Source organism: Stenella coeruleoalba, assembly GCF_951394435.1.
Source record: "Stenella coeruleoalba genome assembly, chromosome: 20".
Taxonomy (NCBI): domain Eukaryota; kingdom Metazoa; phylum Chordata; class Mammalia; order Artiodactyla; family Delphinidae; genus Stenella; species Stenella coeruleoalba.
Genome location: NC_137166.1, coordinates 51,000,425 through 51,028,415, shown reverse-complemented (window position 1 = coordinate 51,028,415; position 27,991 = coordinate 51,000,425). Strand labels below are relative to the sequence as shown.

The 27,991-nt window shown below is 50.0% G+C and overlaps 1 protein-coding gene across 1 annotated transcript; it reads left to right on the top strand.

Annotated features, from left to right (window-relative positions):
- The first annotated feature begins 29 nt into the window (after positions 1-29).
- On the top strand, positions 30-27,934 carry ODAD1 (outer dynein arm docking complex subunit 1). The gene is made up of 14 exons (XM_079908432.1): positions 30-117; positions 1,348-1,447; positions 1,614-1,803; positions 14,998-15,120; positions 15,474-15,587; positions 18,777-18,844; positions 22,197-22,384; positions 22,614-22,748; positions 23,580-23,662; positions 23,797-23,965; positions 25,740-25,903; positions 25,992-26,095; positions 26,420-26,498; positions 26,569-27,934. The coding sequence occupies exons 1-14, from the start codon at positions 48-50 to the stop codon at positions 27,121-27,123; spliced, it is 2,142 nt and encodes a 713-aa protein (XP_079764558.1). The 5' UTR covers positions 30-47; the 3' UTR covers positions 27,124-27,934.
- The last annotated feature ends 57 nt before the right edge of the window (positions 27,935-27,991 follow it).

Below are 27,991 nucleotides of genomic sequence, written 5' to 3'. Positions count from 1 at the left end.
AGGGGTCCTGTCCCACCCCTACAGGAGCCCCACCCTCTTTGGCCAAGATGCCTTTAGGACTCTCTGCTGGGAGCGCTCGTTCCGAGCATGGAAGCGAGGCCTTCCTGGAGGGAACGGGTAATTCATACATTCTTTATTTCATTCATTCTTTTCCCGGTTTTCCCATGTTTCAGGTCCTGTGCAACAAGGCACTGGGGACAGGGAGGGACTTCAGGAGCGCCCTCTGGTGGGGAAACGCACAGGCTCCAGAATGGAGGTGGAGCCGGGCAGATGGGCGGGCCAAGCCTGGGGAGTGGAACGGCCGGGAAGACTTACTGCAGAGGTTTGAGCGGGGCCCAGAACTTCTCTCAGGAATTACCAACAGGAGAAGGAAGGGACGAGTGTTTCCGCAGAGAGAACAGCATATGACTAGAGCAAGCTTTCTCAGTCTCCACATTGTTGACCCTTGGGGTCAGATGTCAGATCATTCCCTGCTATCCGGGGGACTGTCCTGTGTGTTGGAGGATGCTCAGTGCATCCCTGGCCTCTACCCACTTCATGTCAGTAGCACCCCCCAACCTGCCCCCGCACCATACCATCAAAAGTGTCTTTAGACATGGCCATATGTCTTTAAGGGGGCACAATTGCTCCTGGTTGAGAACCACTGGGCCGTGAGAGATGGGGAGCTAGTGGACGAGACCGGAGAGGTGGGTAGGGTCGGGTCTGTGGGCCCTTGAACACCAGGGTGAAGAACTGGGACTTTGTCCTGGAGATGCTGGCGCGCCAGGGAGGCCTGTGACAGCTCTAGGTATAGAAAGACCTCTGGAGCTGTGAGGGGAGGCCAGGAGGTTAGGGAGGAGGCTGGGGTGATGGGGTGACGGTCCAGAAAGGGGAGGATGAGGCCTGAGCCAGGGGGATGGGCTGAGAGCGAGGAGGCGGGAGGTGGGGCTGAGGAAGGCTGGGCAGTGGGCTGAAGGGGAGGGAGGGAAGAGCAGTGGTGCCCCGGGGGTCTTGGCACCTGTCCTCAGCTTTCCCAAGTTCCAGGTCCTGTGCTTCTGGTCCCTGAGGACTGTGAGTCCTCCGAGGAGTGCCCTCTAGTGGGGAAACATGTGTGCCCAAGCCCCGGGTAGGAGTGGGTTTAGGGGAAAAATGCGAAGGTCGGCTTGGGGTACAGGAAGTGTGAAGGGATGAGGGAGCTTGAGGGATACAGGAACTGAGGTGCAGCCCTAGAGTGGTGTTGGGAACTGGGTCTGCAGTTCAGTTGAAGTTTGTGAGACCCTCAGGGAGCCAGAATTCCTAGGTGCTGGGGAGGGAGGGGCTGGAACCTGGATTCCTATGGAGTCCCTCCCTGGCCTGGTCCCACCTCAGTGGATTGGGAGCTGAGCAGACTGCAGCGGCAATGCAAAGTGATGGAGGGTGAAAGGCGAGCCTACAGCAAGGAGGTCCACCAGCGCATCAACAAGCAACTGTGAGCCAAGCACCTGGGGCCCTGGAGCTGGGGCGGGGCTGTTGAGGAGGTGGGTGCTGGCCTCCTCCCGGGGCTGACGGGGGAGGGAAGGCCCAGTGTGTCTGGACTTTAGTGAGGCCGAGCTCTGCCCCTTTCCGGCTTCCTCTCCACTTCCCTGCCTGGGCAGTGAGGAGATCCAGCGCCTGGAGGGGGTGCGGGACAAACTGCAGGTCCAGATCAGCATTGCCCAGAGCCACGTCACGCGGCTGCAGGACAGCAAGAAGCTGGAAAACATGGGTCACCTGCTCAAGTGCCGGGTCCGGGCGCAGGCTGAGGTCAAGGAGCTGCAGGAGCAGACCAGAGCCCTGGACAGGCAGGTGGGTTCTGAGAGCAGACCTGGTGGATCTTACTTAGGAGCATGTGTCATAACCTCTTTGAGCCTTACCTTCCTCATCTGAAAAATGGGGTTATTGAAAGCATCTCCCTGGGGGAGTTGTGTTCAGGCTCCGGTAGGAATACGAGTATTTAGTGCTGAGCACAGCCCCACACCTTCAAAAAAGGTGGTTAAGGGGGAAAGATTCACCTTCTGGAGTCAGTGAAACCTGCATTAGAATCCTGGTCCTGGCACATCAGCGCTATGTGACCATGGGCAAGTCTTCACCTCTCTGGGCCGTAGTTTCTTCATCTGCAAAAAGAGGATGTGGGTAACTCAGCAGAGTCTAGACAGATTTTTTTTTCCTGGCCGTGCCGTGTGGCATGTGGGACCTTAGTTCCCTGACCAGAGATTGAACCCTTGCCCCCTGCAGTGGAAGCACGGAGTCCTAACCACTGGACCGCCAGGGAATTCCCTAGACAGATTTTTCCTATTTGCTTCAAGACCTTGTTATTTGGCCCCGCAAACAATGTGACTTTTCTAGGCCAGTGTTCTTTTCAGTTTTTAGGACCACAACTCATTGTGACACAGTTCATAAACACACAGATACAGTCCTTTTTGCCACTTTAAGTGACATATTCACAAGTTCCAGGGATTTGGATGTGGACGTCTGGGCAGGAGGGTGAGGGGCATTTTTCTGTCTACTACATGTTCTATAGTTTTATTACATTTGACTTTCAATCAGTCCGTTTGTTCAGCTCTCAATATCACCCTGAGCTGCCTTTTGGAAGCTGAATTCTGTCTGATTTACACACCTCAAAATTTTGGCTGTTTCATGGTAGTACAGTGGCTTAGTGTGCGTTGGCTGCCGGAGCTGGCTTTCCTTAGTCTTTCATGGGAACTCACCAGAGACAGGTCCAACCGGGATGATCTTATTATCTTGACTCCATGGATTCCTTTGCCCTAAGAAACTTGATTATGGAGAATTGTAGGTCAGGTGGGGTCCTCTGAATAGAGCTCTGTAAAGTTCCCCATGAGCTCAAGAAAGGATGTAGTTGTCTGGTGATAGTCATTCATTCCACAAATATTTGTTGAGTGCCTACTAAGTGCCAGGTGCTGTTCTAGGTGTTGAAGACACAGCAGTGAACAAAACAGACAGGAATCTGCTCTCATGTAGTTTACATTCTACTGGGGAGATAGACAATAAGCCAAATAAAAGCCAAAGAAAGGGACTTCCCTGGTGGCGCAGTGATTAAGAATCCGCCTGCCAATGCAGGGGACGTGGGTTCAAGCCCTGGTCTGGGAAGATCCCACATGTCTGTGCGCCACGACTACTGAGTACGCATGCTGCAACTACTGAAGCCCGCATGCTAGAGCCCATGCTCCACAGCAAGAGCGGCCACTGCAATGAGAAGCCCACGCACCGCAACGAAGAGTAGCCCCCCACTCGCTACAACTAGAGAAAGCCCGCGCGCAGCAACGAAGACCCAATGCAGCCAAAAAAACCCCAAAAACCCCCCAAAAAACTGAAGAAAGAATGTGTTCCAAAGAAATCACCCAGAATCTCGCACAGAGAGACAAAAAGATGAGAAATGTGGAAGGGTGGTCAAGACAATTGCAGATCTAGTGAGAAGGTTTAACAGTTGTCTAATAAAAGTTTCAGAAGAACAGAAAGAGAACGGGACAGAGGTAATGTGTGACAGGATAATATCTGAGAACTTTCCAGAACCAATGAAAGAATGAATCCACAGATTCAAGGATGCCTTAGAGTCCAAAACAGGATGAACAAAAAAGCCACGCTTATGCAGGACATATGGAAATTTCCAAAATATACAAGCAGCCAGAAAATTGTTAAAAGGCATTACTTTCAAAGGAGCCACAGTTAGACTGACAACTGATTTCTCAAAAGAAACATTGGAAGTCAGATTGTGTCTTGTAACTTCAACGTACTAAGAGACAAGGTATTTTAACAAGGTATTCTTTTTTTTTTTTTTTTTTTTTTTTTTTTTGCGGTACGTGGCCCTCTCACTTTTGTGGCCTCTCCCGTTGCGGAGCACAGGCTCCGGACACGCAGGCTCAGCGGCCATGGCTCAGGGGCCCAGCTGCTCTGCGGCATGTGGGATCTTCCCTGACCAGGGCATGAACCCATGTCCCCTGCATCGGCAGGCGGACTCTCAACCGCTGCACCACCAGGGAAGCCCTAACAAGGTATTCTTAACAAGGTATTTTAACAATGTGGCTGGATACAAAATTAATATTTCCCTGTGTTAGCAATAACTATTAGAAAATAGAAGAAGAAAAGGCAAATTTATAATAGCCAAAAGAAGTACCTAGGAAGAAATCTAACAAAAGTGTGCAAGACCTCGATAGAGTAAATTGTAAAAGTTTATTGAGGGATATTGAAGAAGAATTTAATAAATGTAGAAATATACCATATTCATGGATTGGAAGAGTTAGTGTTGTAAAATGTCAGGTCTCCAAATTGATTTATAGAATCAGTGTAATCCCTACAAAACACTAAAAGTTTTTATTTTTAATGGATGGAATTGATAAAGAGATTCTAAGGTTTATAGAGAAGTGCAATGAACAAGATGACTAAAATTTACTTAAAAGAAGAACAATATGGAAGGATTTGCTCTATCGGTTATCAAGATTTATTATAAAGGTCTTATGGGACTTCCCTGGCGGTCCGGTGGTTAAGACTCCATGCTCCCAATGCAGGGGGCACGGGTTCGATCCCTGGTTGGGGAACTAAGATCCCACATGCAGCACGATGCGACATAAATAAATAAATCTCTTATAATTGATGCAGGGCTAATCAAGTGGGATAATGGGACAGAACAGAGAGACGGGGATGAGACCTATGCATATGTGGACACTTGATATTTGACTTCAAGAAATGGGAAAAGGAGGATTCTAATAATGGTGCTGTGAAAACTGGATATCCATACTGTAAGACGAAACCAGACACTTACCTCTCACTGTCCCCAAAACTAATTCCAGATGAATCAAAGGTCTAAATGTGTGAAAGTGCAGAACATTTCTTAAGTTACAGAAATCTCTACTTTTAAAGGAAAAGATTGATACATTCCATGACTTTAAAATTAGTAACTCCTGTTCTTCAAAAGAACCATAAAGAGTGTGCAAACTAAGTCACAGTACTGAAGGTTATTTGTAAGACATAGCTGACAAAGAACCTAGCGTCAAGGACATATAAGGATCTCTTACAAATCATTAAAGAGTCAGCTCAATTTAAAAACAGTCAAAGGAAGGCTTCCTAGGTGGCACAGTGGTTAAGAATCCTCCTACCAATGCAGGGGACGCGGGTTTGAGCCCTGGTCCAGGAAGATGCCACATGCTGCAGAGCAACTAAGCCCGCGAGCCACAACTACTGAAGCCCGCGTGCCACAGCTACTGAAGCCCACCCACCTAGAGCCTGTGCTCTTCAACGAAGAGTAACCCCCGCTCACCGCAACTAGAGAAAGTACAGCAACAAAGACCCAATGCAGCCAAAAATAAATGAATTAATTAAAAAAATAAAAAATTAAAGAAATAAAAACAGTCAAAGGACTTGAGTGGGCACATCACCAAGTAAGAAATTCAGATGTCCAATGAATGGAAGAATTATTACTCATCAGTATTCAGAGAAAGGCAAATGAAAGCCATAAGGAGGTATCATTACACACTCACCAGATTTTCAAAAATTAGTGTCCAAAAATACCAAGTGCTGGGGAAAGAAGGAATGGTGAGAACTCTTATGAAGTGTTGGTTGCTAAGACCCCACCAGTTGGTGGGAGTCTAAATTGTCATGAGTATCCTGAAAAGTATTTTTCCCCCATTATCTATTAAATTTGAAGAGAGACATACCCTGCGATCTGGGGTTGCATCTACTCCGCATGGACGGTCACCAGAAGCAGTCTTGGGCTCTACCTGACCATCACACTCACAGGATCCAATAGGCTGTCACTTGGCACCAGGTTCACTTAACTCTGTAGAAGGAAAGAGGACAAGAAACAACAGCATCTTTGCACAACAGCATCCAGTACATCTTCCTTGAGCGTCCAGGGGCTGCTTCTCAGCATCTTCAGTTGGATGATACTGTACGGGTGGGTGTTGCTCACCCTGACATAGGGAAGTTTTTTGTTTTTTTTGTTTTTTTTTTTTTCAGTACGCGGGCCTCTCACTGTTGTGGCCTCTCCCGCTGCGGAGCACAGGCTCTGGACGTGCAGGCTCAGCGGCCAAGGCTCACGGGCCCAGCCGCTCCACGGCATGTGGGATCTTCCCAGACCGGGGCACGAACCCGTGTCTCTTGCATCGGCAGGCGGACTCTCAACCACAGCGCCACCAGGGAAGCCCCATAGGGAAGTTTTATATACAACATGAGCCACCTCTTGTAACAGATCATCAGGGCAGCTTCTAAGACCCCACAAGGAACGTATTCCATTGTAAGAAACACCCCACAGAGAAACCAGTTTTCTATTCAGTCCTGGTCATGTAGGCCTTTGGGGTCTATGAGTCCACTCATAATCCTTCCAATCTGATATAGTTCACCAATCAGGGGCCATTTTTGTAATCAGCATTGTTGCCTGGGAACACAGCTGGCGTTCCGTATTTACATTAGCCCAGCATGTTTCCATGGAAACGGTGTTAGAAGGAAGTAAACCAAAGTCATTTCCCAGTAGAAAATGGTTTAGATTTGTCAGTAACCCATCCTCCCACCCAACAATTCCACTTCTGAGTCTATACCCTGGAACCAGGACTCATGAAAACAGTGTTGATAGATGCATTATTCATATCATCTAGCTCCAAACTGCAAATAACCCAAATGTTCATGAATATTTGAATGAATAAATAAATTGTAGTATATTCTCTTTTTGAAAAATATTTATTTTCGCTGAGCCGGGTCTTAGTTGCAGCATGCAGGATCTTTTCTTAGTTGTGGCGTGCAGACTTCTGAGTTGCAGCATTCAGACTCTTAGTCGTGGCATGCGGACTCTTAGTTGCGGCATGCATGCGGGATCTAGTTCCCTCACCAGGGATCAAACCTGGGCTCCCGCATTAGGAGCCCGGAGTCCTACCACTGGACCACCATGGAAGTCCCATGTAGTATATTCTTATGATGACATAGTATACAACAATAAAAAATTACAATGAAATGTTTGTGGATGAATCTCACAAACATTTGAAGGAAGCAAGGCATAAAATATACAGACAGCATTATTTCATTTACATAAAATTCAAAACCAGGCCAAGCCAAACTTTTGTTTAGGGGGTTTATACCTGGGTGATAAAACTATAAAGAATTTCACTTAAGGAAGTATGGCAGACAGATTAATGACTCCCCGAGGATGTCCATGTCATCATCTCTGGACCCCGTGACGATTGCAGATTTTGAGTTGGGTAGGTTATCCTGGATTATCTGAATGGGCCCAATTTACTCACAAGGGTCCTTATAAGAGAGAGACAGGAAGGTCAGGGTCAGAGGAGACGATGTGATTATGGAGAGAGGAGATGTAACAACAGAAGCAGAGGTTGGAGTGGCCGTAAGCCAAGGAATCCAACCTCTAGAAACTGGAAAAGGCAAGGAATGGATTCTCCACTGGAACCTTCAGGAGAAATACAGCCCAGCTGACACGTTGATTTTTAATCCAGTAAGACTGATTTCCAACTTCTGATCTCCAGAACTGTAAGATAATAAATTTGTTTTGTTTTAAGGCAGTAAATTTGTGGTATTTTGTTACAGCAGCAGTGGAAACTAACACAGACAGGAGAGTGGTACCTCTGTGGAGGGGAAGATGGTAGTGATTAGATTGCAGTGCTGTCAGTATTCTAGTTCTTGACCTGGGTGGTGGTTCAAGGATGTTCACTTTTAAAATATATAATAGGGCTTCCCTGGTGGCGCAAGTGGTTGAGGGTCCGCCTGCCGATGCAGGGGACACGGGTTCGTGCCCCGGTCTGGGAAGATCCCACATGCCGCAGAGCGGCTAGGCCCGTGAGCCATGGCTGCTGAGCCTGCGCGTCCGGAGCCTGTGCTCCGCAACGGGAGAGGCCACAACAGTGAGAGGCCCTCATACCACAAAAAAAAAAAAAAAAAAATACATATATATATAATAAACTGTACATATGTGATCTATGCACTTTTCTGTGCACAATAACATTTTTTAAGGAAAAAAAGATGTTACCCATCATAGACGTAAATGTAAAACCTAAAACTATAAAACTTCTAGAAAGAAGTGTAGGAGAAAATCTTTGTGAGCTTGGGTTAGGCAAAGATTTCTTAGATGCAACACCAAAAGCATGATCCATAAAAGGAAAAATTGATAAATTGGATTTCATAGAATTTTAAAACTTCTCCTCCTTAAAAGGGTCTGTTCAGAGAATGAAAAGACAAGTCCTACATGGGGAGAAAATATTTGCAAAGCCTGTACCTGACAAAGAACTTATATCCAGAATATATTAAGTAGTTTTAAACTCAATAAGAAAACAGACGACCTAATAGGAAAAATGGGCAAAAAGACTTGAACACACACTTCACCAAATATATATAACGTGGAAGCAAGCACGTTGAAATATTAGTCATTAGGGGAATGCAAATTAAAATCACAAGCTACTTCTGCACACTTATTAGAATGGCTAAAATTTAAAAGACTGATCTCGCCAACTGTTGGTGAGGATGTGGAGAAACTGGAACTTTCACACCCTGCTGGTGGGAATGTAAATGGGACAACCACTTTGGAAAATAGTTTGGCAGTTTTTAAAGAACTAAACGTCCACCTACCGTTTGATTCAGCCATTTCCACTCCTAAGTATTTACCCTAGGAAAAAGAAAGCACATGTTCCTACAGCAAATTGTATGTGAATGTTCATAACAGTTTTATTTGTAAAATTCAAAACAGAAACAACCCAAATGTCCACCAACAGGTGAATGGATAAACAAATTGTGGTACATCCATACAGAGGAATACTACTCAGCAGTCAAAAGGAATGGGCTAGGGTAGGGCTTCCCTGGTGGTGTAGTGGTTAAGAATCCGCCTGCCATGGCAGGGGACACGGGTTTGAGCCCTGGTCCGGGAAGATCTCACATGTTGCGGAGCAACTAAGCCCATGCACCACAACTACTGGACCTGCATTCTAGAGCCCATGAGCCACAACTACTGAGCCCACGTGCCACAACTACTGAAGCCCGCGTGCCTAGAGCCCGTGCTCCACAACAAGAGAAGCCACCGCAATGAGAAGCCCGTGCACCTCAACAAAGTGTAGCCCTTGCTCGCCACAACTAGAGAAAGCCCGTGTGCAGCGACGGAGACCCAATGCAGCCAAAAATAAATAAATAAAATAAATTTAAAGAAAAAAAAGGAATGGGCTATTGATATACCCAAAGACTTGGATGAATCTCAAAATAATTGTTATGAGTGAAAGAAGCCAAACTCCTCCCCTCAAAAAAAAGAGTATATACTATGTGATCCCATTAAGCTAAAACTCTAGAGGGCTTCCCTGGTGGCTCAGTGATTGAGAGTCCGCCTGCCGATGCAGGGGACAACGGGTTCGTGCCCCGGTCCGGGAAGATCCCACATGCCGCGGAGCGGCTAGGCCCGTGAGCCATGGCCGCCTGAGCCTGTGCGTCCAGAGCCTGTGCTCTGCAACGGGAGAGGCCACAACAGTGAGAGGCCCGCGTACCGCAAAAAAATAAAAAAATAAAAATTAAAAAAATAAACTAAAGCTCTAGAAAATGCAAACTGGCCTAACTGGGTTACTGCATGGGAGTGGGGGGCTGCAGGAAGGAAGTGGCAGGGGGAATGGCAAAGAGGAAACTTTGGGGGTGATTGGTATGTTCACTCCTTCGATTATGTCAAACTTACCCAATTGTCTGCTTTAAATATATGCAGTTTTATTGTGTGTCATTTATACCTCAACAAAGCTGAGAAAAAATTTCCTACCTCACATCATCTGAAAACATCAAGTCTAGTTAGATTAGGTACTTAAATGTAAAGAGCAACATTTGAATACTTTTAAAAATTGAAGGAGAGTGTTTTCTAATCTTGGGAAGAATTCCTTGAACTACCTATGTTATTGACTCGGATTCTTGGACTTTTTTTTTTCCCCCAACACCGCACAAGCTTTTTCAGTGGCCAAATATTGGCATCTTCATTATTTATTTATTTTTTGAAATGCATATTATCTGTTTGCTTTTTTGTTTAAGCCGTGCCACGCGGCTTGAGGGATCTTAGTTCCCCGACCAAAGATTGAACCCAGGCCACGGCAGTGAAAGTACCGAGTCCTAACCACTGGACCGCCAGGGAATTCCCAAGACTGGACCCTTTAATCCATAGAAATTGATAAGAGGCCAGACCAGGAATTCTGGTCTGGGATGAGGGAGCGAAAACAAGTAACAGGTTCCCTTGCTTGCTCCCCTAAGGGTGGGGTGAACTTGTTCCTTAAATGGGGTGAGGGTAGGGTGAATGGGTAGGTGGGGCAGGAGGCGAAGCTTAGGCGGTCTGCCCACCCCCTTGGTGGTGCTGTGTGCGGGCATCAAGAGCTGTACCCTGCTTTTGCTCCCAGCACCTCAGAAGTGGCCGTTGGTTTGTGGCCATTTTTTGTCTTATTGTTCATAATTGCCCCACTGATTGCACGTGCATGCAGTTATTTTTGGTCCCTTACAGTTTCTTTGTATTCTGTTGCTGGAGGAGACGTTTGTCCAGGTCCAAGTACAAGCACTCCAGTAAAGGGTCCCAGGTCCCAGCCTATCTCACCTAAACTTTCTTTGTTCCTGGAGCCCTTAATTTCTTAGTAAATTTTTTAGCCCCCGAAGAAACATCTAACAGGGGTGTGCTGGGAAACCAGCAATTAGCGGGGGAAAGCACCCTGATGTGTAGCATTTTCTTTTTTAAAAAATTTTATATTAGAGTATAGTTGATTTACAATGAGCATTTTCTGATTTTCATAACATCAACATTCTCATCTAGGCTGAGGTGAACATACCCTATCATGACCCGCAGTGAGTCACACCCTTATAGAATCCCCTCCCCTTCAGTGGCAGCAGAACTCGTGACGGCTGAATTTGGCACAGGTGATGGGTTGTCCCTCCCTTGATGAGGTTATGCTATTTATTTATTTATATTTTTTTGGCTGTGTTGGGTCTTCGTTGCTGCACACGGGCTTTCTCTAGTTGCGGCGAGCGGGAGCTACTCTTTGTTGCGGTGTGCGGGCTTCTCACTGCAGTGGCTTCTCGTTGCGGAGCACGGGCTCTAGGCGCGTGGGCTTCAGTAGGTGTGGCACGCGGGCTCAGTAGTTGTGGCTCGCGGGCTCTAGAGCGCAGGCTCAGTAGTTGTGGTGCACGGGCTTAGTTGCTCCGCGGCATGTGGGATCTTCCTGGACCCGGGCTCGAACCCGTGTCCCCTGCACTGGCAGGCAGATTCTTAACCACTGCGCCACCAGGGAAGCCCGGTTATGCTATTTAATACTGCACCATAGTAGACTGAAGAAGCTGCCATGCTGTGGAGAGGGCCACATGGCAGGGAACTTCTGGGGGCTCCTGGGAGCTGAGGGCCTCAGTCCTGCAACCACAAGGAACTGAATTCTGCCATCAACCACGTGGTGAGTCCTGGATGAGACCGTGGCCCTGGTGACCCCTTGATCGCAGCTTTGTGAGTCCTGAGCAGAGGTTCCAGCTGAGCTGTGTCACATTCCTGACCCATGGAAACTTCAAGATAATAAAGAGGTGTTGTTTTAAGCCACAAGGTTTGTGGTACAGTTGGCCCTCCATATCTACAGTTTCTGTATATGTGGATTCAACAAACCAAGGATAGAAAATATTAAAAAAAAAAAGAAATTCCAGAAATTTCCAAAAGGTTAAACTTGAATTTTGGGGGCCAGCAACTATTTACATAGCACTTACACTGTATTTACAACTATTTACATAATATTTACATTGTATTAGGTATTATAAGTAATCTAGCCATGATTTAAAGTATACAGGAGGTTGTACGTAGGTTATATGCAAATACTATGCCATTTTATATACGGAACTTGAGCATCTTTGCATTTTGGTATCTGAGGGGAGTCCTGGAACTAATCCCCTGTGGATACTGAAGGGCGACTGTAATTTTTCTGCAGAAATGGAAAACTAATATAATGGTCAATTTCAAACTACCAACAATTTAACTCATGTAATTCCTGAAAATGTAACAATCAGCTCTCAAGAGCTGTCCAAGGGGGCCCCAGTATTGTACTGCTAACGGCTCTATTATAGCAGTTTGGACCAAACAACCCAATAAATGTTTGCATCCTAACAACCTAGAAACCTTTTGGAAAAATAATATACATAAATTGAAAAAAATTGTGTTTCGTTCTTAAAAACCACAATTACCTGTGGCACGTTTGTGCCTATTGGCCACTTTGCAACTTTTCAGATCTTGGAGTCAGAGTGGACTCACCACTCTCATTCCACACTGATTTCTGTGCAGTACTTGCTTTTTTTTTAATTGAAAATTTTACTGGGGTAATTGTAGATTCACCTGTGGTTTGAAGAAATAATGCAGAGAGAGTCCTTGTACGCTTTGCTTAGTTTCCCCCAATGGTACCGTTTTGGGGTATTTGATTTTTATCACAGCAACTGCTAAAAACTCAGTTTCAGAAAGATGTGACATTGGACTTTCCTAGTGGTTCAGTGGGTAAGACTCCGCACTCCCAATGCGGGGGGGCTGGGTTCGATCCCTGGTCGGGGAACTAGATCCCACAACGCATGCTGCAACTAAGAGTCCGCATCTCGCAGCTAGAAACATGCCACAGCGAAGATCCCGCGTGCTGAAACTGACCCGGGGCAGCCTAAATAAATATTAAAAAAAAAAAAGAAAGAAAGATGTGACATTGGACTTCCCTGGTGGTCCAGTGGTTATAACTCTGCGCCTCCACTGCAAGGGGCACTGGTTCAATCCTTGGGGAACTAAAATCCCGTATGCTATGTGGCGTGGTTAAAAAAAAACCCCAAAAAACAAAACAACAGCAACAACAAAGAAAGATGGGACGTCATCAAAAGGAATGTAGCACCGTCTCACGTTGAACCTGGGAACTACCTTGAGCTCCAGGTTCATGTGGTGTCTGACCAATGTCAATATGTCTCCCTCAAATTTTAAAATATCCCCGTGGTTGCCCCTCTGAGCTTGCTGCAATGCTCTGGGGTGCCTTGGCGCATGTATTCGTTTCTTTGCGTGGCTTATACTACAGAAATTTATTGTCACACAGTTCTGGAGGCCAGAAGTCCAAAATCATGATGTCGGCAGGGCTGGTTCCTTTTAAGGGCTGTGAGAATCTGTTCTGTGCATCTTGTCTAGCTTCTGCTGGTTTGCTGGCAATCTTTAGCCTTCCTTTGTGTGTAGAATCATCACTCCAATCTCTGCATTCATCTTTTTTTTCCTTTAAAAAATTTTGTAATACAATTTTAAAGGTTATACTCAATTTGCAGTTATTACAAAATACTGGCTATATCCCCCGTGTTGTACAATACATCCTTATAGCCTATTTCACACCCAATCCTTTGTACCCCCCACTCCCCACCCCTCTATTACCTCTCCCCCTGCACTGGTGACCACTAGTTTGTTCTCTATATCTGTGAGTCTGCTTCTTTTTGTTATTTTCACTAGTTTGTTATAGTTTTAAGATTCCACACCTGCCTTCACCTTCATCTGGCATTCTCCCTGTTGGCATGTCTGTGCAAATTTCCCCTTTTTTATAAAGACGCCAGTCATGTAGAATTAGGGCCCAACCCAGCGACCTTATTTTAACTTGATTACTTCTGTAAAAACCCTGTCTCCAAATAAGGTCACATTCTGAGGTTCTGGGGATCAGCACTTCGACATACGGATTTACAGGGGACTCAGTTCAACCCATGGTGCTGCAGAAATCGGGAAACACAGTATCAAGCCATTCATTTATTCATTTAGTCTGCATGTTTTGTTGCATGCCAACTCTGTGTCAAGCACAGAAAAGATAAAAATCCGCCCTCGTGGAGTTTCCAAGCTAGTTGGGAAGACAGCATACCCCAAACAAGTCAAGATGAATACGGGAATGAGAAGGGCAGGTTGGAAGTTGGTTTCGGGCATCAGGGCTTATCTTCCCCTCCTCTTGGTATAGACCGGGATTCTTGGCCTTCCCCAGTCAGTAGAAATTGATTGGGCTTCCCTGGTGGCACAGTGGTTGAGAGTCCGCCTGCCGATGCAGGGGACACGGGTTCGTGCCCCGGTCCAGGAAGATCCCACGTGCGCGGAGCGGCTGGGCCCGTGAGCCATGGCCGCTGAGCCTGCGCGTCCGGAGCCTGTGCTCCGCAACAGGAGAGGCCACAACGGCGAGAGGCCCGCGTACCGCAAAAAAATAAAATAAAAAAAAAGAAATTGGTTAGAGGCCAGACAAGAAATTCAGACAGGCCTTTACTGGGGCCCCTGCTGCAGCAGCAGGGAGCGAAAACAAGTAACAGGTTCCCTTGCTTGCTCCCAGAGGTGGGGCGAGCTTGTCCCTTCTATGGGGTGACAGTAGGGGTGTGTCCACGGGTTGGGCCAGAGGAGTGGCTTAGGTGTTTTGCCCACCCCTCTGGGGGTGTACTGCAGGGGCACACGTAGTACCTTGCTTTTGCTCCCGAACCCCTTTTTTTGTTCCTGACTCTTCAGAAGTGGCAGCTGGGTTTTTTTGGTCTTTTTGGACATTCTTGTCCAGAATTTGCCCTAACTGCACATGCACGCAGTTATTTTTAGTCCCTTATAGTTCCTTTGTATTTTGTTGCCCGAGGAGACGTTTGTCCAGGTACAGGCACTGCAGCAAAGGGTCCCAGGTCCCAGCCTGTCTCATTCTCAGCCTCTTGTTTCCACTTTGTCTACTGTGTGTGGTGTCGCATCCATCCAGATCACACATTTCTCCCAAAATATCAGGAAAGGAGTCAGGCTGGCTCAGCTTGGGTCACACGTCCATCTCTAAGTGGATTGTTTGGACCTGGGTCATGTGGCTGGCAGGGCGGCTCGTTATGGTTGGAAGTCAGATCTACGTGGAAGGTTGGGTACTCACCTCAGAAGAGGGGTACAGCAGACGGCTGGGGCCACAAGGACCGCAGATGTCAATCACGCTCAGTCACTCACCCTCCCTCTCATCTCCCTCATTCCCTCAATCTCTCCCTCATTCAGTCAACAAATAGGCACCATGTTCTTTCTTCCAGATCCAGGAATGGGAGAGCCGGATCTTTGCCCATGGGAAGGATGTCAAGGCCTCGGGATGCATCCTGGATCAGAAGGTCAAGAGCCAGCGAAGGGTCAAGATCCTTGAAGACCAGTTGGACAGGGTGAGGGTCAGCCTCTTGGCTGTCTCCCGACCTGAACTCTTGGGGGAAGAACTGAGCATGGGAGTCAAGTTTTAGAAACGGTGGACCAGATTCCTGGATGCAGAGTGGCCTAAAATAGTGGGTTCCCTAAGTGGGGTTAGGAGACAAGATCCTGGAGGGGTGGAGGGTCTCCCAGGAAAGGAGACTGATGCTTGGGTCTTGGGGGGGATGGCGATGCTCTCAGAGCCCCCAAATTGGGAATGGGCCCCCTACCTGACAAGTGCCCCCTTCTCGGCTGAGAATGGAAGAGGGAGGCAGGCCAGGCCTCAGACAGACTCTTGGCATCCTCTCCCACACCACCACCCCCATTCCAGGTCACCTGTCGCTTTGACAACCAGCTGGTTCGGAATGCAACCTTGCGGGAGGAGCTGGATCTCCTGCAGATCGAGAGGAACCGCTATCTGAATGTGGACCACAAGCTGCAGAAGGTCAGTGGCCCTGAAGCCCAGGACCCCTTGGCCCAGCTGGAGTGCAGGGGAGGATGCAAGAGTCACCCTACTTTCTCCAACACTTGGGCCTCAAGTACGGAATCGCCCGGAGCCATAGGTTTACTTTAGTCCGGAGGGAATGGACACCTGAGAATGTTCCGGGCTACCCCCAGCAAAGAAAGCAGCCTCATTGAGATTTGCAGAAAGCAGAGATGTCACTTTGAGTGTTATCACCCAGGGCAACCAAGGCGCAGGCAGGACCATTTACATTCCATGGGTTTCTCAATAACCTTTGAAGTCCTTTGAAGAATCCTCCCTCCCTCCTTTCACCTCCCTTCCTTCCTTTATTCTCTCCCTCTCTCTTTCTTTAAGTTTTCCTTTGAAATAATTTCAAATTTGCACAAAAGGTGCAGGAATAGTACAAAGAACTATATATCCTTCACCAAGATTGATAATTTGCCACATTTACTCTCTGTCTGTCTCCGTGTGTGTGTAATTAGTTTTCCTGAAAATAATTTATTATCACAACTGCCGAACTATTTGAGAGTACGATGCAGACATTATGGTCCTAAGAACTTCAGTGTGTATTTCCTAAGCACAAGACCATTTTCTTATATAAACAAAGTGCCCTTACCCAAGGGCACTGAACATTGTTGCAATTCTAAGCAGTCCATATTTAAAGTTCATGATTGTTCCAACACTGTCCTTTATAGCTAATTTAATTATCTGCTACAGGCTCTGGGCCAGGATCCCACATTGCATTTGGTTGTCCTGGCCTCATTCATCTGGAACAGTCCCTCGGCCCTTCTTTTTTTTTTTTTTGGGCTGCGTTGGGTCTTCGTTGCAGTGTGCAGGCTTCTCATTGTTATGGCTTCTCTTGTTGTGGAGCATGGGCTCTAGGCACGCAGTCTTCAGTAGGTGTGGCACACGGGCTCAGTAGTTGTGGCTCGTGGGCTCTAGACCACAGGCTCAGTAGTTGTGGCTTGCTGGCTTAGTTGCTCCGCGGCGTGTGGGATCTTCCCAGACCAGAGATCAAACCCGTGTCCCCTGCATTGGCAGGCGGATTCCTAACCACTGCGCCACTAGGGAAGTCCCCCTCGGCCCTTCTTTGTCTCCATGACTTTGACATTTTGGAAGCATTCAGGACAGTTGTGCTGTGTGACGTCCCTCCATGTGGATTTATCTGATCTTTCTCCATGATTAGATTCAAGTTGTGCATTTTTGGAGGAATATCACAGAGGTGGTATTGTGTCATTTGCAGGCATTATATCAGTAGGCACATAATGTAAGTTTGTCCCATAACTAGTAACGTTGACCTCGATTGCTTGGTCAGCCAGGTTTCTCCAATATAGAGTTTTCCTCTTTGTAATGACTGAGTCCAGGGAGGTTCTTTGAGACTCTAAATATCCTGTTCCCTGATACATTTTCACGCAATTGTTCTAGCATCCCTTAATGACCTTTGCCTGAATAATTATTATTGTAATGGCTACCAAATGGTGATTCTTCTCTCTCATTTCTTCTTCATTTATAAGATGGCATTTTACTTAAGGAAGAACTTCTTGAGTATATTTATGGGTTATCAGGAAGCATTCATGTATTCTTACTTTATTCTCTGGGTTATAATCCATAGTGCTCATTACAATGTTCACATTGTCTCAGATTTGCCTGGTGGGAGCCCCCTCAAGCTGGCTTCTCTGTCCTTTTGACAAGCCCATCTGTTTTGTTTTTTTTTTTTGAACACTTCCTTACTTTCTGGCACAGGAAGAGAGTCCAGATTTTCTTGTACTTGATCAGCCTTAACTCTCAAGTTAGCATTTCTCCATGGGGTCTTGATTCTTCCTAGTGGGGTGTCCTGCTTCTTCTTCTTTTGGTGCTGAGAAACCAAATTACAGGCACTAGGAGTCCTCACTGCTACTGGGGTGTCCCTGCCTTGGGGCCCTTTCTCTGGAGCTAGGAAACACACGCACATATTTTAAAATTGTGAGTTCATGTCGGTGCCTCTCATTCCAATCCATCACCCCTGGGTTATTCCTGAACCTTCCCTATTTTATCTTTTTCTTCCCCACAGTGGGAACCTTGGCTCCCAACAGCGTTTATAGACGTACTCACTTGTTCAATCCTACAAAACACATAAGAGAGGTTCAGAATTGCTATAGCTGTACTAACACCCCCTGAACCTGAGCGTTCAAGATTTGTGTGCAGATTGTTTTGTTCTCTGAGGGCCTGGGTATCTATCTATCTATTTATCTATCTCATATTATTGTATTCAGAAGTCACTGGGATTAGTTCCTATTTTTTTGGTCTTCTTTGTGGTTCTGTTCTTTGTTTGAAATACAGTTAGGTTCACTTGCTTCTGTTTGTATTTGGTTTTAGTTCTCTCCCCTATCCTTGTTGATTTAATTTTCTTTATGAATATGTAAACCATCGACAGGAGTTCCCAAATCAAAACTATGCCAAAAGGTAAGCCACAGAAACATCATTTCCTCACCATCTCTTCCACTTCGTTCCCATTCAGCCCCCATAGTTTCTGGTTATCCATCCTAGGTTTCTTGTTACAAAAGTGTATATGTTTGTGTGTTGTGTGTGTGCACGTGCACACATACGCATGCACATGTATTTATACACACATATACATGTATGTGCGTATTACATTAATATACACACATTATACATGTATATGTATGTGTGTATATATGTTTATATACATTAATATATATACACATTATGTATATGTACAAAATATATATATATATATATAAAATTTCCTCTTGTCTTTCTCCTGAAATAACCCTTTTACACCTAACTCTGCAAAGACACTTCCATAGGACTAGAAAACAGATTAGCGTGGTCACAATCATGAAATTCACACAAATTTCTGACCCCCACCACAAAGTTAGGTCAGCACTCTTAGGAATATTCTGGGTTGGGTGTTTCACTGCATTCCTTTTTTATTTATTTATTTGTTTGTTTTTGGCTGTGTTGGGTCTTTGTTGCTTCCCGCTCATCAATCTGGCTTTCCTTTCACTTGGTACCTGTTTAAAATCCCTTTCGCCGATTGCCGCTAATGAGGAAGGTCCAAGTTTCTAAGGCCCAGGAGCCTCCCTTCTTATTGGGGAAATGTGGGGCTTAAAGGAGGGCCGTCCAGTGATGAGGGTGTTAGAAGCGGTATCTGTTTTGTTCTCTTGGCAGGAGTTGCAGCTCCTGCGGGACACGGTCAGGACCCTCATGGTCTCCTCCACCTCTGCCTACACCATCAGGTAGGGCCCCTGGAGGCATCCTAGATGACTCAGTCCATGCATTTTCTTAAGGAAGTGGTGGGAAGGTTCCAAACTCAAGAAATAGATTGTCAGAACATCCTTTTTTTTTTTTTTTATAAGGTGCCCCTTTCTCTCCCACCTCCACTGATTTCCCAGCTTCTCGGGCAAGGTCCCTCTCCTTGGGTGTGTGAATTAACCTCTTTAACCCCAGTCTGTTAATGGCATGTAGCACATAGGGATGTAGAAAGGCTTAAGGGGAATTCCCTGGCGGTCCAATGGTTAGGATTCCGCACTTTCACTGTCATGGCCCAGGTTCAATCCCTGGTCCGGGCACTGAGATCCCACAAGCCACAGGGCGTGGCCAAATAAATAAATAAAGAGACTTAAGGGACTTCCCGGGTGGTCCAGTAGTTGAGAATCTGCCTCCCAATGCAGGGGATGCGGGTTCGATCTCTGGTCGAGGAACTAAGATCCCACATGCCTCGGGGCAACTAAGCCCGAGCACCACAGCTAGAGAGAAGCCTGTGTGCTGCACCTAAGGCCCAATGCCGGCAAAAATAAACAAATATTTAAAAAAAATAGAGAGACTTAAGTAAGTGCACATAGCAGGGGGCCAGGTCGTAGGAAGCATCAGTGAATGACTGTAATTAGATTGATATTTGTCAGTATTGGTTGAAAGGGACAGAGATTCTCTCAAGCCACCTTCAGATAAAGGATCATGTTGTGTGGAGTCTAGAAGCCCCAGCTGCTCTGCTCATGGACGTCTTTCTCTGCCTCTGGGCTCTCCTGGGTTCCATGCTCTCTCTTAGCCCATCTCTGCTCCTTTCTGAGCTTCAGCCCTGTTCTCTTGCTCCAAGTGGTTTCTTACCTTCTATTCAGTGTCTTGTTTCTACCACATGACTTCTGCTTATCATGGTTCATGAGTCCTCATGACATCGGTTATAGTCCAAATCTACCTTATGGTTTCTGTGATCTTTCTTTCTTTGTTCCTCTTTTTTTTTTGCGGTACACGGGCCTCTCACTGTTGTGGCCTCTCCCGTTGTGGAGCACAGGCTCCGGACGCACAGGCTCAGCAGCCATGGCTCATGGGCCCAGCCGTTCCGCGGCACGTGGGATCTTCCCGGACCAGGGCACGAACTCGCGTCCCCTGCATCGGCAGGCGGACTCTCAACCACTGCGCCACCAGGGAAGCCCTCCTCCTTTCTTTTCTTTCTTTCTTTCTTTCCGTCCTTCCTCCCTCCCTTCCTTCCTTCCTTCTTTCCTTCCTTCTTCCTCTCTCTCTTTCCGTCTTTCCTTCCCTTCTTCTGTCTTTCTTTCCTTCTTCCTTCGTTCCTTTGAGTTAAGATGCACATAATTCACCTTTTAAAAATTTATGTATGTATTTATTTATTTTTGGCTGCATTGGGTCTTCGTTGCGGTGCGCGGGCTTTCTCTAGTTGCGGCGAGCGGGGGCTGCTCTTCATTGTGGTGCGCGGGCTTCTCACTGCGGTTGCTTCTCTAGCTGTGGAGCGCGGGCTTTAGGCGCATGGGTTTCAGTAGCTGTGCCGCGCGGGCTCTAGAGCACAGGCTCAGTAGTTGTGGCGCATGGGCTTCGTTGCTCCGCGGCATGTGGGATCTTCCTGGACCAGGGCTTGAACCCGTATCCCCTGCACTGGCTGGCGGATTCCTAACCATTGCACCACCAGGGAAGTCCCCAAATTCACCATTTTAAAATGTACCATTCAGTGGCATTTAGTACCTTGGTAATGTTGTGCAATCATCACTTCTGTTTTCATCACCCCCAAAGGAGACCTGTAACCATTAAGCGGTTATTCTCTCTTTCCCTCTTCCCCAACGTCCTGGCAACCACTAGTCTCCTTCCTGTCTCAACGATTTACCTATACATCTGCCTTTCTGTAAATTTACTTTTCTGTTTCATGCAAATGGAATCATACAACGTGTCCTTTTTGTGTCTGGTTCCTTTCACTCAGTGCAGTGCTTTCAAGGTTCACCCACGTTGTAGCATCTCTCAGTACGTCATGCCTTTTTATGGCTGATTCTGTAATTTGTTACCTGTGGTCCTCCATGACCTCTTCAGAGCCTTGACTCATGGCTTCTGTTCATGCATAGCTCTGGCTTCTTCCTAACTTGGCCTTCATAACATGACCTTTTGTGGCTTCTCTCTATACACCCTTTTAGCTTCGGCTTCCCGCTGTCCCCTTCTTAGCATTTCCCAATTCAGATTCTGAGGAGAGAATCTGACTGGCCCGGCTCATCTTTTCTGCCACGTCCCACAAGTGATGGTCTGCTGGCCTGTCTTTGCATCACCAGGATCTAGCCTCTGCCAACAATCCTCCAGCTGACTGCAGTGGGCAGCCTAGCCGGGTGCAGAGATAGGGTGGTTTCCGTTAAAGGCAGGGGGCAGCTGTCAGGACCAACACTTCTGTCAGACCAGCCATTGTCTCCAGTGCTTCCTTGCTGGCTGACCTGGGCAGGTCACTTCCCCTCTTTGAGCCTCAGTTTCCTCTACTGTGACATGGCAACAATAATGGTATCTACCTCATGGGCTGCTGTGGGGACTTATGGAGTGCTGCTTTAGAGCATCTCCTGCAGGGCCAGGCTCTTGGGAAGTTGGGTTCCCTCTTCCTGGCCTTTCTGTTGACCTGAAGCCCAAGGCACAGAAAGAACTGTGAGTCCTAATCCCTGAGGGGCTGCTAGAGGGGTCGCCGGGGGCTAGGGCTGGTGGGTGCCAGGAGAGGACTCCCACCAAGGAGGACCGACCTGAGTAAGCCTCAGAGGAATTTGAACAGAGCAAGAAGCTAGTGCCCTGAGTCGAGGCAACCAAGGTTGGCAAAGGTGTGGAAAGGGGAGCTAGAATGGTCCATGGGCAGGGACCTGAGGCAACTGACCTGCTGTTCTCCCAACCTAATGACCCTCTGACCTTTGATCCTGTGACCTGTGAAGTAGGCTTGGGGCACTCTGAGTTTACAGTTGGCTGCACTACGTTTAAAAGCTTAAAAGCTCCACCTTCGGCCAAGCAGGCCAGGGGAGTTTCAGTGAGTGAGCCCCCTGACTCTGCCCCATAAACCCATCCTGACCCACCCCTAGGAAACTAGACAGTTTTCTGCCTTTTGTGACCACTGGGTAACGGCAACCTGATTCTGTCCCATCCCTGAGACCCCAGGCTGACTGTGCCCCATCCACCACCACCCCCAACCCCAGGATGACCCAACGCGTCCCTGTGACTCAAGACTGACCCTGCCCCATTCACCCTCCAACCCCAGGCTGACCCCGCCCCTCCCTGGGCCCCAGGATGAACCCAAATCCAACCTCCAATCTTCCTGACCCGGGTCTAACCCCCCACCCCTCCCAGGGAGGAGGCGAAGGCCAAGTTAGGCATGCTGCGGGAGAGGGCAGAGAAGGAGGTGGCCCAGAACGACACGGAGGTGCAGATCTTGCAGCGGCAGATCGCGCACTTGGAGCAGCTGCACCGCTTCCTCGAACTCAAGAACAGCGATCGGCAGCCGGATCCCGCCGTCGTGGAGAAGCGCGAGCAAAGGGGTGAGGCCGGGGCCGCCACCTCTGCCTGCAGCAGGCCGGGCCAGGGGAGGGGCGGAGCGGCTCGCTCCAGGTCTCGCCGCGGGGCGGGGCCGGCCGGAGGGCGGGGCTGGAGGGGCGGGGTCTGCGCGTCTGCGGTGTTGTTGCCCCCTCCCCACCAGCGTGCCCAGCCAGGCCCCTCCGCCCTGGTGGCCGCCCCGGACGCCGACCTCACTGCCCCCTCACCCCCCAGCCCGGGAGGTGGCCGAAGGCCTCCGGAAGACCTCCCAGGAGAAGCTGGTGCTGCGCTACGAGGACGCCCTGAAGAAACTGTCCCAGCTGACCGGGGAGAGCGACCCGGACTTGCTGGTGGAGAAGTACCTGGAGTGTGAGTCCCTGGGGGTAGGGGGTGGGGATGGAAAGGGCGGGGAGGAGGGGGGGCAGGAGCACGGCGCCCAGCCCCCCGGAATCCAGTGCAGACTGTGCTCTGTCTCGGTCACCGAGGGCCTCCGCTTCGGCCCTGGGGACTCCTCCACCTGCGCTGGAGGGACCAGGAATCAGGCTCCGCCCTACTCGCCTCTTCCCGTCCGCCCTGCCTCCGCCCCTCTCTCTACCCCGCCTTCTCCCCAGTCTCTCTCCCACCCACGTCTCGGGCCTACTGACCGCTTCCTTCTCTGTGTGTCTCCACCCGTCTGCATCTCTCTGTTCTCACTGAGTGTATCTCCGTCTTTTTCTTTCTGTCCAATTTCCCTGGCGTGTCTGTCTTCCCGCCTCCCGCATCCGTCTCCCCCTTCCCCGTTCCCTCCCTCCTCCGCCTCCCTCATTCCTGGGCCTGCGGGTCACCCTGGGAATCTTCCTCTCAGCCTCTGTGTGCCTATCTCCGTGTCCCTGTTGCTGTCTTTCTCCCGGTGTCTAATGTTCTCTCTTTACCCACCTTTACCGTTTGCTCTCCCTCACTTCTCTGTTTCTCTGTGTCTCTCTCGGCATTTCTGTGACTTTCTCTCGGTCGCTCTCTCTTTCTGTCGCTCTGCCTTGCCCTGTATTTCTCTCTGTTGGCCCCTGTGTCTATTTCTTTGCCTATATCTCTCCGTCTCTGTCTCTCTTTGTCTCTGTGTCTTTGTTGCCTTTCTCAACATCTCTTTCTCTGCCTTTCTGTGTGTGTCTCTCCGTTTGCTGGTCTCTGTCTCTCTGGACCCTGCCTTTCCTGACTCGCCCCCAGTGGAGGAGCGGAACTTCGCAGAGTTCAATTTCATCAATGAGCAGAACTCAGAGCTGGAGCGTCTGCAGGAGGAGATCAAGGAGGTGAGCGAGACCCGCCCCTCCCCCTCCTCTCCCCTCCCCTCCCCTCCCCCTCCCCTCCCCTCCCCCTCCCCTCCTCCACCCACGTTGGCGCCCCCTCCCGAGCTGGGCCCAGCGTCGCGCCCCTGCCCCTGTAGATGCAGGAGGCCTTGGAGAGCGGGCGCCGCAGCGAGGAGGACCGTCGCTCGAGGCAAGAGCAGCAGCTGGCCGAGTTGCAGCAGCGCGTGGACGAGGTGCACACGGAGGCCGAGAACCTGGAGGCCCGCTTCCAGAACTTTCGCGGGCAGCTGGAGAAGCTCAAGACCGGTGAGCACCCGCCCCGGCTTCTTCATCTGGAAGGATGCGATGAGCAGGCGGAGAGCCCTGCCCGGGCCGGCCACGCGGAGACATTCCGCGGACCACTCTGTGCACTCCCTTGTCGTCTGTCCCATATCCATCCGACCATCCATTCACTCATCCTTCATCCATTCTGCGTCCAGCCAGCCAGCCATCCTTCATCCAGCCATCCTGCATCCATCATCCATTCATCCTTCCAGTGTGGAGTCCATGAGAGTCAGGCAGCCCTGGGTTTGAATCCCAGCTCCACCACTTGTGAACTTTGGTGTGTGGTTTCCTCTGTTGGAGCCCCTCCGGAAGTGGAATGGCAGTGCCTAGTTTGTAGGGTCGGCATGAGAATTAGATGGGATGAGGGATGGAGAGAGACTGGGAGGTGGCAGTGGTGGTGGGGAGCAAGCAGGAGGGCCACCTCGTGCTGCGCGGTCGGAGCTCAGGTATTGGCAGACCCTCTTTCCCTCTGTTGTAGGGACTGCGGTGACAAGCCCTGTGCTAGGTAGTGAGGACCGGCAGGGGGAGGCGGGGAAGATGCTGACACGGGCTCTGGATACTCGTAACCCAGGGGCTGGGAGGGAGGACACCTTGGGCCCTGCAGGAGGAAGGGTATGCCTTAACTCAGAGTGGAGTGCAGGACCAGGATTTGGGGGGCCCAGTGCAGAATGAAAATGCGGGGCCCCTTGTTTACAAACTGGCAAGAATTTCAAGAGACAAGAGCAGAGCATCAAACCAAACGTGGGCTCCTTCTCGGCACAGGGCCCTGTGCCCATGACATTGGCTCTGCTGGGCTCACAGGGGAGGTCTCCTGGGAGCCATGATGCTTGAGGCCGATTTTGAAGGATGAGTATTTAACCAAACAACTGGGGAGAGGGGATGCTCCCAGCAGGCGGGGCCAAGGCTCGGAGGTGCATGCAAGGAAGGCAGGTTCTTCGTGCAGAGAGGGCGTGGGTGGGAGTTGAAGAGGGTCAGATCCTAGACGGATGCCAGGCTGAGGCTTTTTCCTGGGGGTGCTGGGGAGCCATGGGAGGGCTGTGAGCAGGAGAGGGGGGTGGATAGGAGGGAGAGGGATGAGGATGGAGAGGGAGAGAGGGAGCACAGAGGTGTCGGGGGTGTGAGGGCTGAGGCACCAGGGGTCTGGCCCGGTGAGGGTGCAATGCGGAACCTGGGAGGAGGAACTGCTCTGGGGGGTGAGCCTGACCTCAGTGTGAGCGGTATTGCGGACTGTTCGGAGAGGGACCCCAGGAGGAAACTGAATATGAGCCTGCAGCTCAGGTGGGGGAGGCAGGGGAGAGTGGTAGGGATGCCACAGGCTGGGTGCAGATTTCTGTCAAGGTCATGGGTGCATCTTATTTCATTCACAATAACCAGTTAACTAAATACAAGCAGGCCAATTGTGAGAGCGGGTCACAGCCTTGGTGCTGCTGTGAATTTCCTCCGCTTTCTCCCGTGGAGCACGTGTGTGTGTTTCTGTGGGAGAAGCACATCCTGAGCTGTGGACTCGCTGGGTTGGGTGGAAGCTGGGTGATTCTGAGCCGTGAGCAGAGGACTGGCCGTGTGGAGGTGCCCTTGTCACGTTTTCCTTGGACTTCCCTCGCTTTTTGCCCTCCGTCATCTGGAACCCGGTGGGTCTGAACTTGGGCAAGTCCCTTCGCATCTTTGAGCCTTGCTTGGGCAGCAGGGCCTTGAGGAGAGGAGAGGGTGGCACCCCGTGGGCACCGGATCCATGATGGCTTGTCCCCTCTGACCCCAGATATCCAGCACCTCTTCACCAGGGCCCAGTGTGACAGCACGGTCATCGATGACCTCCTAGGGGTCAAGACCCACATGAGAGACCGGGACATAGGCCTCTTCCTGGGCCTCATAGAGAAGCGGCTGGTGGAGCTCCTGACGGTGCAGGCCTTCCTCGAAACCCAGGTTGGGATGCAGACGGTGCAGAGGGGGGACAGGGTGCCGGGGCCTTGGAGACGGGCCTGAGCAGACCACTGGCTTCTCCACCCTCCAGAACAACCTCTCTGCCAGCTTGCCTGACGCTGCCCTCCTGGTGCTGGGCCAGAGCCCCGAGGATCTTCCCAAGAAAGTGGCCCCACCTCAGCCCCCTGACCATCTGTGAGCCAGAGGGCAAGGGTCAGGGAGCTTCCACGGGGGGCAGAGGAGACAAGGGAAGGGAGGGTTTTCAGGTGTGGGTGGGCCCCCGGGACTGGAGGGTGAGTGGGGCTCGGGGGCGGGGGGAGTAGAAGATGAAGTGGGTACTTCGGGGGAATCAGGAGTAAGGGCTCCAGGGACATTCGATGGGGCCCTGGGTGGACCCGAAGGGGAAAGGGCGTTCAGAGCCCGGCGCACGGCTGAGGGTCTCAGGGCCTAGCAATGAGACGCCATCGGCCTTCTGAAGGTCGAGGAGTAGAGTCCCTTCCTGCCTTCCACCCACCTTAGTGAGGACCCCCCAGGCTTTGAGGCCAACGACGACTACCCGCTGAGCGAGGGGGAGCTGCTGAGCTACGTGGTGAAGTCGGTGAGGACGGGTGCCCGCGGGAGCGGGGCGGCTCTTCCTCCTCTGGGGCCCTAACTCGCCTCCCCCGCAGCTGGAGGCCCGGGAGCAGGCGAAGGGTCAGTACCTGAAGCAGCAGGCTGAGGCCGTCACGAAGGTGGACAGCACCCCGAGCGTGACCCTCTCCAGCACCCAGGCCAGCTCCAGCCTGCCCCTGTTGCCCAAGAGCCCCAGCGCTGTCCCCGGCTCCCTCACGAGCCACAGGGCTAGCAGCATCCTGGCGTCCAGCGGAGGCCGCGCCACCAGCTCCAATGTCGGCCGTGTCAGCTTTAGGGACCCCAGCTCCAGCGCAGGCCACGCGACCTTCGGCTCCACCAGACCCGTCACCGGGGGACTTATGTCCAGCCGGGGCTCGACTGAGGGCCGAGCGATCGTCACATCCCCCAACTCTAGCAGCTACCCGGGGTCCACTGGATACTTGGGGTCCAGCAGAGGCCACGAGAGCTTTGGGGGCCCGGAGAGCAAAGGCCCTGGGTCAGAATCGAGTGGAGGCCTCAAGTCCAGCAGAGGCCAAGTCTCAAGCACTGGCCCTGCCTCTACCACCGGCCGGGTCTCCACCACCAGCAAAGATTCCCAGAGCAAATACTAGGGGCACCCAGCCCCAACCCGGCCTCTGGCTCCTTGCAGGGCCTTCTCTGGGTCTCTGCCTCTTAATTTCCCCTATGCCTCTCCATCTTTCTCACCCAGCTCCGGGTGACCTGCCTGCACACCTGTCTGCATCTCCCCTTCACTATGTCTCTGCATCTCTTCCCATCAGCTCCCCGTCATCTGTCGCCTGGTCCCCCTCTCTGTTTCCAACCTGCCCTTCCCTTTCGGTTCCCTAATCTTCTGTTCTCTAGGCTTCCCGTTCAGTGTGTCTCTGTCCTGTCTCCATGTTTGTCTCCCCATCTCTACTCTGACCTCTCTGATTATCCCCCCCACCTCCTGTTTCGGCTTCCCCATTTCTAACTCCCTCTCCTCTCCTCCATCTCCCAGGCCCTCCTCGCATCTCATGTCCTTGTCTCTGTAGCTCCTCATTCCTTGTCCTCAAGAGTCCCCAGTACTGACCAGTGGGGGAAGGATGGGGGCAAAGACATCAGGGTCAGCATGAACTGTGACCATAGGAAATAAAGGCCAGAGTCTGATTTTTACCCCAGCCTGGTTACAAGCGTATATGTGAGTGAGTGAGCATAAGACATGGCTGTTTCCTCTACCTTTGGCCCAGGAGAAAATGTATGACCCTGTCCCTATTCCCTGCCATTCATTCATTTACTCACTTTTTTTTTTTTTTTTTTGAGACTTGCACATTTCAGGCTCTACTGAGAACCAGAAACTGTATCAGTCAGGATAGGGTGGGTTATGCTGCAGTAAGAAGCAACCCCAGAATCTCAGTGTGTACCTTTAAAATTTTTTATATTTTGGAATTCTTCATATCTCAAGAGAGGGGACTGAAAGCAGCATGTCAACCTTGCTACCTC

Excerpts from the sequence above, each read along its gene's own strand:
- ODAD1 (XM_079908432.1), top strand. The coding sequence starts at position 48 with ATGCCTTTAGGACTCTCTGCTGGGAGCGCTCGTTCCGAGCATGGAAGC. Across the intron at positions 23,966-25,739 it reads GCTGGAGAAGCTCAAGACCG|ATATCCAGCACCTCTTCACC; the intron begins GTGAGCACCCGC and ends CTCTGACCCCAG. Across the intron at positions 26,499-26,568 it reads TGAGCTACGTGGTGAAGTCG|CTGGAGGCCCGGGAGCAGGC; the intron begins GTGAGGACGGGT and ends CCTCCCCCGCAG.